Source organism: Nelumbo nucifera, chromosome 6 (genome assembly GCF_055504915.1).
Source record: "Nelumbo nucifera cultivar China Antique chromosome 6, China Antique-T2T, whole genome shotgun sequence".
Classification (NCBI taxonomy): Eukaryota; Viridiplantae; Streptophyta; class Magnoliopsida; order Proteales; family Nelumbonaceae; genus Nelumbo; species Nelumbo nucifera.
Window position 1 is genome coordinate 60,787,970 of NC_142654.1, and position 14,209 is coordinate 60,802,178.

Consider the following 14,209-nt stretch of genomic DNA (forward strand, 5'->3'; position numbering starts at 1 on the left):
CCGTGTGCTTGTGCTTACCACTGATTTATGCAATACAAGTAGCCTTTTGCTAATTCGTGTGCCTTCTTGTTGCCTTTGTGTGTGTGTTTGCTTTGTTTCGTAGGCTTACTTGCCCATTTCGAGTGCCGCACGGGGCCCCAACGATTACCCCCGTGACAGTTGGTATCAGAGCAAGTTGGCTAATTGCAACAGCAGTTGGTTTTCAGCAGATTAGCCCAGAGCCAGTTGAAGCGGTCATTTCGACAAGCAGCATTTTGTGGGGTGCGGTCCCTAGTCACCTCCACCCAGGATCGAGCAGATTTCAAATCAGGCCTGGCAAGAGGCCATTTTATAGCTCGTGTCCCCATTCCAATGACACTAAAACATCTTCCCTTGCGGTTGCAGACGCTTTGGTTGTTGTCCTCATGCGGTGGCAGACGCGTGAGCCTTGATAGGAATGTGGGTATACTGCCTGAGCAGAATTCAGATCAGGCCTGGCAAGAGGCCATTTCATGTTCGCATTCCCATTCCAATGACCTTAAAACAGCTTCTCTTGCGGGTGCAGACGCATTGGGTGTTGTCCTCATGCGGGGGCAGACGCGTGGGCCTTGTTAGGAATGTGGTTACGCTAGCCGTTGGAGCATGGCGGCCCTACACCGGCAAAGTTTCAGGTGGACATGCTCAGTTTTCAGGTTGAACACTTGCAGCAGCAGAAGCTCATCTTAAGGCGAGTGCATGTTCGGCAACTCATGGGTAAAAGTTGCCACACTCGCGTTTGAAGCGGTCAGGTCTCCTTGAGGCAGCAGCAGTGGGGCCCCCTCGGAGTGAAGATGTAGCCCGAGTCGGCAAGGCGAAGCGTAGTTTCGAGGGCCCAGAGAGCATAAGCCATGGCTAGGTTTGAGTAACCCGAATCGGCGAGGTGAAGTCTGCAGGCCAGCATGGTGAAAGGGCACCCGTGTCATCGCCAACATGAGGAGTAGACCTATCAACGTGTTCGGTAGCATCACTGAAAAGCTACCAAGAAGACGGTTGAGCCTTGAGGTAAGATGATACATGGGGCGGACCTCCGCGAAGCACCACACACATTTCTTCGAGGGCCCTTCTTTCACAGTTCAACGGCATAGCCATTGCGCGGTTTGAGTAACCTCGACACTGGGGGTGAAGTCCAGGCAAGCCGGCATGGTGAAATGGTTCCGTCCCCATAAATGGACACCAATATAGGCAAGACCCGGGTTGGCCAGGTGAGCCCCGAACTGGCTGAAGAGTGGATGACGCGGGACTCAAACGCCCATTCACGGAAGGAGTCATTGTCGAGGACGACAATGAATTGAGTGGGGGAGCCTGTTACGGTTCAGCACAGGCTTAGCCTTGCCTACGCTTGGCAGGCTTACGTTAGGGACATGCCCGTCATTTTCGCCTGTAAGATTTTTGGGAGAACTGATGTCATCTTCAGGCAGACCACCAAAAGCTTAACGTACTCTTTGAGGAGGGGTGGTCGACCTCCTTGGGTGCCTAACCTTGGCACTCCTAGACCTTCATCCCCTTGCGGGGCGGCCCTGGTTAACGGCTAGCATGGCTACCAGGGTTCCTCATGGGCGCACACTTGCTCATGGGGACAGTGTTGGACCGGCACTGCGCTACCGATACTCAAGAGAGGCTTGGCATGCGGGCTTGGCTCAAGCGTGTCCCTTCACTTCGCCAGCCCCTTGCCCAAGCTGATTGAGCTATCCCGTTGCCCTTAGCGCATGGGTGTGTTCCGGCCCAAGCGGTTGCCTATCATCATGGCACACAGGTGCCTGTCATCATCGGCATACAGGAGACCCTTCACATCGGTGCCAAGTCACCTTATCGGCGCATGGTCGCCTTCCATTATGGTTGTCCCCCTTTAGCACGTAAGCGGCGCCTCCCATGGACCGGTCTGAGCCAGGAGAGTGCCCCGGCCATTGGACTTGAGGTCATGATCCAGTGCTACTAACGTTGGTGGAGTCATCCCATTGGGCAACTCCTAGCCTCTAAGCGCAGAAAGGCTTGTCCTGGCCTGCCTTGGCCAGGACGCCGCACGGGTTTCTTCCGCTGTAGAACTACCCCCGTGACAGTTGGTATCAGAGCAGGTTGCTCCTCAACGCTCGTGACTCTTGCATAGCAACACTAGTGGTGGCGCAATGAAGCACAACAAGGAACTCACCGACGAGATTAGGCATGGCCTTGCCCATGCGAGGGAGACTGATGAGTCTCTAGGCGTTGAAGCCACTACAGAGAAGACCCCAGGGGGTCGCACATCCAAGACAAGCAAGCCTGACAAGTCAGTTGACACGCTTGCTGCCTTCGACACACGCATCCTTCGCTGTGAAGTGACTGTTGGGGAGATGCGTGACCGAGTAGAAGAAATCCACTTGAATGTGGAAACAATTGAGAGCTCCGTGGTGGAGCTAGAAGCCCGTTTAAATGGCATTATGAATGAGGTCCAAGACGTCCTGAATAGAACCCTCAAGGAAGTCCTTGGAACAAAATCCCGACAAGAAGGGAGCTCATCTCGATCCTACATCCAAGACCAGGTGGATGAGATGAGAGCTGAATGGGTGGCCATGAAAGTGGCCATGGCCTCTCCCTCCGACCTCCAGACTCAATTGGATGATCTAAGAGGAGACATGACGCTCCTCAAGAGACTAGTGGCCAGCACTCCAAGCCCCTCCACAACACTGGCCCCTGCTCGTGTGAAGATTCGGGAGCCCACACCTTATGCCGGCTCCCGAGATGCTAGAGAACTTGACAACTTCTTGTGGCAAATGGAACAATATTTCCATGCCGCTGGCATTGATGATGACCTAACGCAAATTCGTGCAGTGATTATGTATTTGATTGACATTGCTATGCTATGGTGGCGCAGGCGATGCCAAGACATTGAACGGGGTACGTGCACCATCGAAACATGGGCTGATTTCAAACGAGAACTAAAGCGGCAATTCTACCCAGAGAACGTTGAGTACCTGGCGCGGAAGAAGTTGAAATCACTCAAGCATGAGGACTCACTCCACGATTATGTTAAAGAGTTTTCAGCCCTTACCTTGGAGATCACGGACATGTCCGACAAGGATCTACTGTTCAACTTCATGGACGGACTGAAGCCATGGGCCAAACTAGAACTCCAGCGCCGCAATGTACAGGACCTCGCCACGGCAATGGCAGTGGCGGAGCAACTCAATGAGACCAGCTTGTCAGATGAAGAAACCCCTAAGCCAGAAAACCCGCGTTCCCCTAACTTGAGTGGGGGAGCAAGTCCCTCACGCCCTCCGTACGACAACTCCAGTTTCAACAAGCCAGCAAGACAAGACTATGGGAAGAAGCCACAAGGAGAGCAAGGCCCTCAACACCGTTACAAGCCCAGAACCGTTGGGTCCCCAATTTCTTGCTTCCTTTGTGGGGGAAATCACTTGGTTCGCAACTGCCCAACCAAGAAGAAGATCAATGCCCTTGTCGCCAAGCTCAGTGATGACAAGCAAAGTGATGAGGAAAAGTCTGTACAGGCGCCTAGAGTGGGCGCCCTTCAATTCTTCAACACCATGGTGAAGAAAGAGGCCAATCATGAAAGGCCAAAGAAAGCCCAAAGGGGGCTGAAGTATGTAGACATCCTCCTCGGCGGGAAGCAAACTCAAGCCCTTGTTGATACAGGGGCCTCCCACAACTTCATCTCAGTTGTCGAGGCCAAGCGACTCAATCTGAACACTGTAAAAGAGACAGGGTGGATCAAGGCCGTGAACTCCAGGGCAAAGGCGATTGAAGGCATGGCTCGTGGGGTTGACCTCCAAGTTGGGCTGTGGACAAGCAAGATTAATCTTTCAGTGGTACCCCTGGATGACTTCCGAGTTGTCTTGGGAATGGACTTCATGAGACAAGCAAAAGCAACACTCCTACCTCACATCAACTCTTTATGCATCTTGGACGAGCGCTCCCCTTGCATGGTACCAGTTACGACTTCTACTAAGGTTCATGGGAAGCAAGTTTCTGCAATACAACTTTTTCATGAAGAAGCCTTGTTCAACACCAACATGAAGGAAGCAGAGAAGTTCCCCACTCCACTGGCGGAAGAAGCCGCCCCTCAAGCCAACAACTACAACAGCAGCAGGAAGCAGCAGGCCATCCAGCCGTCTACACCTCTCCAACAACAGGGTTCGTGCGTGTCGACAACCATCAAGCAAAGCAGAAGACCCAAGGCCGTGTCAAACTTTGCCCACACCTACTGCCACAACCATCGGGGAGAGCGAGTGCCACCCGAGCCATTTAGGGGCCACATTCACATTATCCCTCAAGATAAATCCCGTAGTAGCCTTGCGAGTCACCCTTGGGGAAAAATGCATGGGAACCAACACCCAAACAATCCAAAATACCATTTTGACGTAGCCTTGGCCACCTTCTTTCCTACCACCATCAGGAACAAGTCAAAATCCTACCTTGAAGCAGCCAAGCAGGGACTTAACTTAGGGACTAGCCATAGGTTTTCCCACCATCGAGAACATCCACTAGCAATCTACCCAACCTACTATCTGGGCCTTGGAAGAAACCCGGTTCGTGGAGCAATCGAAGAACCTTCTTTCACCAACAACAAGTTGAAGCCTCAAGCAGAAGTTGGAAGAAACCCGGTTCGTGGAGCAGTCGAAGAACCTTCTTTCACCAACAACAAGTTGAAGCCTCAAGCAGAAGCTAGTCTTCGAGGACGAAGACTGAATTGAGTGGAGGAGACTGTAACAAGTGTTCTCTTCGACGCGCCATCAAGTGCCATCCACTGTGCCTACAGCCGCAACTCCAACGTCCAAGTGTGTGCCATGGGTGGGCTAAGCATGTACTTTGTATGGGGGACTGCCAATGGCAATATTGTAATATTGTAGTATGCTTTTTCATCTTTTGGACGTTTCTTATTGTCACTCCCCCAAAAGCTTAACGTACTCTTTGAGGGGAGGTAGGTAGTCGAGTGAGCTCATAAGCGTGTAAAGGTTAAGCACGAGATCCCCTCGACACTGTACCGTGTGCTTGTGCTTACCACTGATTTATGCAATACAAGTAGCCTTTTGCTAATTCGTGTGCCTTCTTGTTGCCTGTGTGTGTGTTTGCTTTGTTTCGTAGGTTTACTCGCCCATTTCGAGTGCCGCACGGGGCCCCAACGATTACCCCCGTTACAATAGGGTCGCAGGAAATGCGTTCTCCTCGAATTTAATCTATATCTATACTACCTATGAAAGAGTGAATGTCTCTTCTTTTTGGAATTTTAATTAGACATTTTCTATCCTCTTGTTTAAGCATATAGTGGGCATAAAAAAGGGCATATATGTCTTTTATTCCCACTTCAGAAAATTATCCACTTTTTTTTTGAAAGTTTCAATTTTGTTTCATTCATTCAAGAGATTGGTACAAATAAATGCCATCAAACCAAATAAAAAACAGAGATACATTCTCAACAAGAACAAAACAAAAAATATGAGACTCAAAAGAACTTCTGCAACCAAAACAAGGTGACTTAACATCACCAACAGAAGTGAATAAGAGCATCTCCAAACTACCATAACTAGCGAACAAACTGACAGGAGTTACCAATCATTTCAGTATAGAGGAAGTTACATAGTCCCAATAACTTCCAACCACACCAAAAAATTACCCACTTATAACCATCCAAAAACTATCCACTTATAATCGTTCAAAAACTATTCATAGATTATAAATAGTTTTGTTTTAGAAATATTGTCACGTGCATTTGCACGTGTTATGGTATCACAATTCTCAACCAACTTCAGGTCCCACACAATATTCAACTAGCTTGAAAATCAGAACCGACATGCCTTTTGCACCAGGGGAATGAGCAGTAATGATCAGAATAAGTGAGTGAGAGTCTATAAACATAGCGTACCGCCTGCCTCTCTCTAAATAGTAAATATCCCAACTACTTGATAAATCTTGGTAAAGTCCAATAAATAATACCTGTCACACCAAACAATATATCTCATATTTGGTTATAAGAATCGTCATTGCAATTTCTTTGCATCAATATAGTAGCAATGCAGCTTCTTTATGTAATAAGAATGGATTCTGTTCCTTCTACTTCCTTAGCCATGTTTCTCATTCTCTCTACTTCCTTGTTCCTTTCTCACCTCATTCAAGCTGCACTCGTCCTACCTCCTAACGTAACCATACCGGCCGTCTATGTTTTTGGAGACTCGGTTGTTGATACAGGCAACAATAACAATCTTGTGTCGGTGATGAAATGCAATTCCCCGCCATATGGAAGGGATTTCATGGGAGGAAAAGCAACAGGAAGGTGTAGCAATGGACGGGTCCCTTCAGACATGTTTGGTAATATTAGCTTTTCTTCAATTTTCTGTACACTTTGCAGAAGATTATCCTAATTCGATTCGATTATGTATCGTATCTCAAATATATATATATATCATTAGTGGTCTATAAGTCTCTTATGATTCTAGTAAAAAGTAGGATTCTTTCATTAGTTGGGAGAAATTTATTTATATATCTTATAAATACTAACCCTCATTACTGATAGATCGGTCCTTCAGAAAAGGGTAAAATACTTAAACCTCCCCAAGGTTTTTCATAAATACTGAAATCTCCCCTTTTAAAATTAGAGTAAGACCCGTCAAAGTTATGTCTAAGAGTAATCAAAAAGTCTCTTTTACCCTTATTAACTCTTTAAAAAGATGACCATTCATACCAAAAGAAAATTCAAAACAAATAAGCAAATAAAGGAAATGCCCCACTTTCAGACCTCCATTGAGAATAAATACCTCTTTTAATTATTATTTCGGGTTTGTCCAAACATGTAACCCAGAGAAAAACCAAAGTTTGCATTAGTGCTGACGACCACCCCAGATCATATGCCTCGTACAGAGCCATAATGATCGGGTAAGATGGAATCCTTCTTTTCTGTTTCATAAACTTTCATATTTAAACTTGAAAACGAGTTGAAATCAGCCCCCACCACAGCACATCCCACCGTAGAACATCTCCTAATTATGCCTCATTATTTCTGGTATTTATCATTGGGAGATGTTTTTAATACATGTAGAGTGTGGGGTGTACTGTAGGACGTTGTGGGGCGCCTCCTTGTGGGGGGTTGATTTGAACTCCTCAGCCCCTCACAAGATTGCCCCCCACAACGTCCCATAGCACATCCCTGCCATGTATTGGGAACATCTCCCGATGATGATATCATCATTATGGTATTATCATCGGGAGATATTCCCAATACACGGCCGGAATGTTTTCGGGGGGAGGGGGGGCAATCTTGTGGGGGGCTGATTTGATCTCCTCCCTTGAGAGCGTGCTCAGTATTTTAATAAAACAAGAAACTGAAATATTTATTTAGTGTTATGTTAGGACAAGATCTAACAAATGCAAGTCGAGAGTTCCAATGTTGATTTGAATACAAACTCTTTGTGAATAATTCAGTAATACTTGATTTGTGAAGTTTTCTTTTTTGGTAGATGACAAAGACCATCGTTGTACTATGGGGTTAGTGACAAATACCCCCTGAACTTTCATTTGCCACAAAAACCCCACCCAATTTTCACTTTGCTACAAATACCCCTCCTTTAGAATTCCATTAGTTAACTTCGATAAAGATCACTGTTTTGAAAACTAGTGTTATGATTGGGCCTTGAATTCTTTGTTGTGACCCATTTCATGAATATGATCCAAATTAAGTTGAGAAAAAAAAACAAAGGCAAAATTTCATAGTGGTTTATGGTGGAAGTGTTCCCATAACCTACCACTAACCACCATTGGGTGTGTAGGGCTCTGCCCCATGGTAGTAAGGACCCAATCCATATTCAACTTATGGGTCCAACCTAAATACGAAGAGTTATGTATTTCGGAGGTTTTTTCTCTTGTATACTTAGTCTTTGTCTTGTGAGAGAAGTCGAGAGATTTTGGGTGTATTTGGGATTTAGGGTTTTCTGTGAGTGAGGTGAAGAGTGCAGAACTCTATATTCTTCTACATTGCTGATTTCATAGTGGATTTCTACTCCTTCGCCTATAGACTTAGCCTATAAGCCCAACCACGTAATTATGTATGTCTTCTCTATTTATTTATCTTTATCTTTGTTTTTCTTTTAACTTTAGGTGCCATTTTGAATTTGTATTTCTAGGTTTTGCACAATAAACAAATGGCCAAACCATTTGGCTCGGGAACTAGTTATGTCACTGGTTCCATTTTGGCCCTAAACCACTATTTTGCAAAAAAAAAAAAAAAAAAAAAAAAAAAACATTGAAATGGTTAGAGAACCGCTGACCTAGATGGTTTAACTACCAAACCATTCAACCCGATTAACAATTCCTAGGTTGCTTCCAAACTAATTACAACTTTTAATTTATTTTAAAATAGAAATTAAAAAATTAAAAAAAAAATCATATCCCACAATCTTGTTCAATTATTCCCATTATCCAAAATTAATTAGGGTCTTTAGTTTTTCCATTTTGAATTTTTTGTAATTCTTTTTATGTTGTAATAGCGAAAAAAATGCAAGTCCTATAAATCGAGAGATCAAAAATTAATGTAAGAGATAAGAGATGAGATATCATTCTAAGATTTGAAATCTGAGATACACAAATTAAGCAAGTACAATCTGGGATCTAAAAGAGATTTAGAGAGATGTAAGTGAACTAAGAAGAGGGCAAACTGTGCTGCAACGACAGTTATGATGAACACGGTAATAGCCAACACTGGCGCTTCCTTCTTCTTCTTCTACTTCTTGGGGCAAACAATGTTGGAACAACGAACGATTAACATGGCGGAAACTATTGTCTGTGCTTTCTCCTCCTCCTCCTTACTCAACTTTAACCAGCGGCCCTTCTCAAAGTTTCATGCTCGCCCCTTTCATAATAATATATATATATATATGGTCTATTTTAATCTATATCTTAATTTGACAGTCATAATGCAAATTGACACTATACTTTAAATCTTAATGGTTTGACCCACATACATGGAAACTAGAGGACAAAGTAGTTCCATTTCTAAGTCAGTTTTTAAAACCTTGAGAAAGATTCACATTCAGATGTTTAAAATTTTTTAAATCCCCAAACTATCCTTTTCTTATTTATTTGAACAGTTTATTATTCAACTAGTTTTCTAAATATAACATTGAAGTCCTCTCAATTGCTCCAACAGATCATTACAGATTTCTGGTTGGATTCAATATTTAAAATGAAATGATAGAGGTTTCTCTCTGATAGATATAAATTTATGGTTTCATTTGATTTTTCTTGATTTATTAGAGAAATGAGTAGATGGTTTTTATATTTTAAGATAAAGAAAGGCATTCATGTCAGTGAAATTAATCAAGAATTAAAAAAAAAAAAGAAAGAAAACTTTATTTCTATGCTAGTGAAATGATTCTTATTATTTTAGCTGGTTTCATTTGGAAAACATGGAGGTATTTTTGGTCAATTAGGGTTTAAGAGAAAATGGCAAGGAAAAGAAAATAAAGTTCAGGTGAGCATTTTGGTAATTTAATGCACTCCATGTCTAATTTAACAGTCAAGGGGTATTTTTTTTAAAGTGAAAGTTTAAGGGGGTCTTTTTTGCATATAAAAGTTTAAGGATATTTGTCACTAACCCCATAGTACGTACAAGGTTCTTGAGAGAGAGAGAAAAGAGAGAGAACTCTTTAATTCACTAGACTTACCAGGATTTTTTGATGAAATAAAATGCAAATGGTTCTAAGTGGTGATAAAATGGTTCCTAAAGACAGACCTCCCTCAAATAATTATCGTTATAACAAACCTTCCAAGAATTCGGGTGGTTTTTTTTGAGTGAAGGCCAAAGAAATATGAGTGCAAAATTGGGGTTTTAAAAAAACTCAGCTATTAGTGATTCCATGTACAAAGTTAACTTGATAAATTGTTAATTATAGAGGGGAGGTCTTTGTCCAAAAATTTGACCTGACAAGGGAGGTCTAAGTCCAACTTGAAAGAGAGGGGAAATCTTAGTATGTAGGTTTAAGATTAGGGGAGATTTAAGTATTTTACTTCAAAAGGGTTAACAATGGACCTGGAGAGATATTTTGCCAATACAATGTCAATTTTTTCATCGGCATTTGGAATCAGTGTAAAACGTCATCAATGCAAAAATGCACAACATTTTATACTAAACCGTGAAAATGACCGTTACTTTTGAAAAAAGCAATGAGTGGAAGAGTGTTAAGTTTTTCATCGATAAAATCAATATAGTATTTACATTGATTATCAATGTAAAACTTTATGTTTGATGAGGTTTTATATTGATTCACGATGTAAAACTCCATTCCATTTAAACGCACACAAAACTAAATCAGAGTGGAGTTTTACGTCAATCATAATTACATGCTCCTTCCAAACGCCTACAAAACCGAACCGATGTAATTGATTTACATCGCTTCCAAATAGGTTCAATTTGAAAAGAGTACAATACAAATATATAGAGTGCAAAATTTTGTATTTTGTACTATATATTTTATATGTAGGGCAAATACAAATATGTATAGGTTTTGCACTGAACATGTCAAGAAGAGAATTAAGAGAGTTTAATTGAGAATTGTGCAGCTAGCATTTTGGGAATCAAGGAGCTACTACCGCCCTATCTCGACCCCAACTTACAGGATCAAGACCTCCTCACCGGAGTAAACTTCGCTTCAGGCGCTTCAGGATATGATCCTCTCACATCTAAATTAGCGGTATTAAGCTGCTCATCATTATATATATATATATTTTTTTAATTCGAATTTGGACATCTGCTCTGCGTAACAGAACTTGTACCCATTAATTTTTCATGCTGAAACAATTAATATGTACATGTATGATCAGTCAGTTTACTCGATAACGGATCAACTGGGGATGTTCAAGGAATACATAGAAAAGCTGAAAGCAGCTGCAGCGGGAGAGGAGAGAGCTAAAAGCATTACAACTCAGAGCTTATACATTGTGTGCTTAGGGAGTGACGACATTTCTAATACCTATTTTAATTCGCCATTCAGAAGGATGGACTACGACGTCCCTGCCTACACCGATTTGATGCTTCAATCAGCTTCTAGCTTTCTCCAGGTGAAACTTGAAAAGAAGTAGAAGCTTATTGATTTCATTAATTTCTTTAATACTAATACATGGGTGGAAGTGCAGGAGCTCTACGGGTTGGGAGCAAAGAGGATAGGTGTGTTAAGTGCAGCACCAATAGGATGTGCTCCGTATCAGCGAACCGTAGCCGGAGGTCCCAACCGAGATTGCGCTGCACCATATAATCAGGCAGCACAGCTCTTTAACCAGAAGCTGTCGTCGGAGATAGATTCGCTCAATCAGAAACTCCCACAAGCAAGGATTGTCTACGTTGATATCTACTATCCTCTTCTTGATCTCATCCAACACCCTCGTAGTTACGGTGAGCTTGCATTCATGAGTGAAAGGTCACTGATGATTGATCATCTTCCAATAGGACTGTCAACGGGTTGGGTCTGGGTCGGGATCAGCTAGAACCAGAACCAATCGGACAAAATATCAAGGACCCGGAATCGAATGGGGCCAAATTGATAGGTTCTCGGGACAATTGAGTCTGACTCAACGAACCCAATTATAATAAATAAATACATTTAATATATATTAAATATTATAATATATAATTAATTTAATATATTATATATGTATTATGTGTATATATAATTCAGGTTGAGTCTGAATTAATTCAAGACTAAATGAAACTGATTCCGAGCCAATAATAATTTGGACACTATGGGGTGTTTTGTAGTATGAATGAGAAATTGATACCCCCACAGTCCAAAGCTGTTCTGAACGGTAAATAGATTATGTGGATTAAACTAGTCCAAACCTGAAACTGATCCATCAGTTTCAATTGCTGAAACCAAAACCAACACAATCAGTTTGGATCGATCAGATCCAACCTGACCCATTGATAGCCCTATCTTCCAACCCGTTCAAAGTTGGAAAGTTGAAACAGCTAGCAAAGAGCAACGAATATCAGCTAGGAGCTAGCAAAGTTAGAAAGTTGATCAGAGTGTTTAATTTAATTTTGTAATGTCAGGGTTTGAAGAGTCGAGCAAAGGATGTTGTGGCACCGGGAATTTGGAGGTGACAACGGCGTTGTGCAACGAATTGACTCCCTTCACCTGTACAGACGTCTCCAAGTATGTGTTTTGGGACAGTTTTCATCCCACCCAAAAAGCTTACGAGATCCTCTTGAATCCCCTCTTGCAAAAATATGTCCACCGCTTCTTTTAAGCTTCACCAAAAACAACAACTTTTTGGGGTTTTTGTTAAATCTTGTCAACCACAGATGTGTTTGATGAATCAATCCAATTCCACAATTTAATATAGTGCCCACTTCTTCTTCTTCCCTCTGGTTCTCTCTTTCATCAATGTAGTAGAGCATACATAATAGAAAAAAAAAAAAAAAAACAGAAAAGTCTAAACTAGAGGGAGGAGCAGGATCTTAGTCTCTTGGTGCCCATTTGGCATGCCTTACCCTGCATCTTTCAGCTGTTTACAAGTCGAGCATATCGATTTTCGGTCTATTTCCGTTTAGCATGCAGAAGATTTAGTCATCAAAAGCTGGAATGTTGAAAAGACACGAAAAGTCCATTTTGGGCTGATTTCGATAACCTCCAAATGAAACTTTTCACGTCTTTCGCGTTTTATTCTCATGTGAAAAGACACAGAAAGATGCACAGAAAGACATGCATCTGCCAAATGTGCTTCAGGCTATTCAGATCTTCATGTAAAAGCTCAATGCATTTTTTGACTGTCAGAATTACTAGAAGATCTTCCCAAAAAGTCACACCAAACGAGTCCTAATCTTCAAATCTAATAAGAACCTGGGACTGCAAATGTCTAATACCAAGCTCAACATGCTCTTCACTATTGAGTCACTCTATTCCAAACTTCTCGAGCTAATTCGTGATTAAATTTTAAAGGTTAAGGTAACAAAGACATAAAGTGGCAATGCCCTCGCTGCAATCGCTAATGTTCTCTTCAATGCCCCAATACTTGGAGATAAAACAAAAAACCAGAAAAAGGAATAGTCCTGGTTTGAGAAATATTAATTATTGACCGACTGATAATCTATCAATCGAGAACTATGAATTTATAGAGTTTTAGTACAAAGTGTTTGAAGTGTACAGGAGTTATATATGATAAGTATGATACAAGAGTTACAGGAAGAGTACTTCAGTGAAAGGATGTGGTTCATGCTCATCAGTGGAAAGAAGAGAAAAGAAGAGCACAATGAGAGAAGAGGCTAGGGTGCCGTGTAGCATTATGTGAAGGGGGAACAGTAGGAGTATTATCAAGGAGCTCTCGAATGCTACAATACCACACTAATGGGTGAGAAGAACCATCAGGAGGTGAGGGTGATGATTCAGTTGTAGGTGATATACCGGTGGTTGAGAAGCCGGTGCAGTATCAAAGAGAGATGATTGAGCCGGTGGTTGAGAAACACCTTGGAATGGAGTTGAAACATATATACCAGTGATGAGGAAGATGATCGAAGTCTAGGAAACAGTCCTTCATAAGAAACGTGTCTGGCGGCAACAAATATCCTTCCGGTGGGAACAGGAAGGCACTTTTAACTTTGTGAGAATTACTATAACCAACAAACAAGCACTTTGACGACCAAAACATAAATTTGTGCTTGTTGTAAGGTCTCAACAAAGGATAACAAATACATCCAAAACAGTGGAGCATTGAGTAGTCTGGAGCTTTATGAAACAACTTCTCATATTAGGATATACCATTCAATGAGGGAGTCAAAAGCTGATTAATCAAATAAACTGCAATCTAAGCGGCATCAGTCCAGCAAAAGGAAAAGGGAGGATTCAAGGTGGCCAGTAGAGATAGAGTTGATTCAATGACATGTCTGTGCTTTTATGAGGACAAGCTAATCGATGGATAATTCCTTGTGAATCCAAATAACAACAGAGCTTCTAATACTCTATGCCCCAATAGATTGAAAACAACAAATTTTTACATTAAAAATAAACATTGGAGAAAATTGTTGTTGCTGCTTATTCTATTGTTTCCGTTGCTTTTATCTCTAGCAATGTTTGCATTAGGAAAATTAGAAAAATGTACTTGTTCTTCAAGCCAGTTTTCATGATTTGAGTAAAGAATCCAAAATAGCTAATATACCAAGATCTGTTGCATCACGGCCGTTGGTAATAATTGTCACCACCAACCCGTATTCGGTTCC

The 14,209-nt window shown here is 42.0% G+C and overlaps 1 protein-coding gene across 1 annotated transcript; it reads left to right on the forward strand.

The window, feature by feature from the left end:
• Window positions 1-5,986: 5,986 nt before the first annotated feature.
• On the forward strand, window positions 5,987-12,345 carry LOC104604264 (GDSL esterase/lipase EXL3-like). Its single transcript, XM_010268538.2, has 5 exons — window positions 5,987-6,318; window positions 10,561-10,691; window positions 10,822-11,058; window positions 11,134-11,389; window positions 12,047-12,345. The coding sequence occupies exons 1-5, from the start codon at window positions 6,024-6,026 to the stop codon at window positions 12,241-12,243; spliced, it is 1,116 nt and encodes a 371-aa protein (XP_010266840.1). The 5' UTR covers window positions 5,987-6,023; the 3' UTR covers window positions 12,244-12,345.
• Window positions 12,346-14,209: the final 1,864 nt, after the last annotated feature.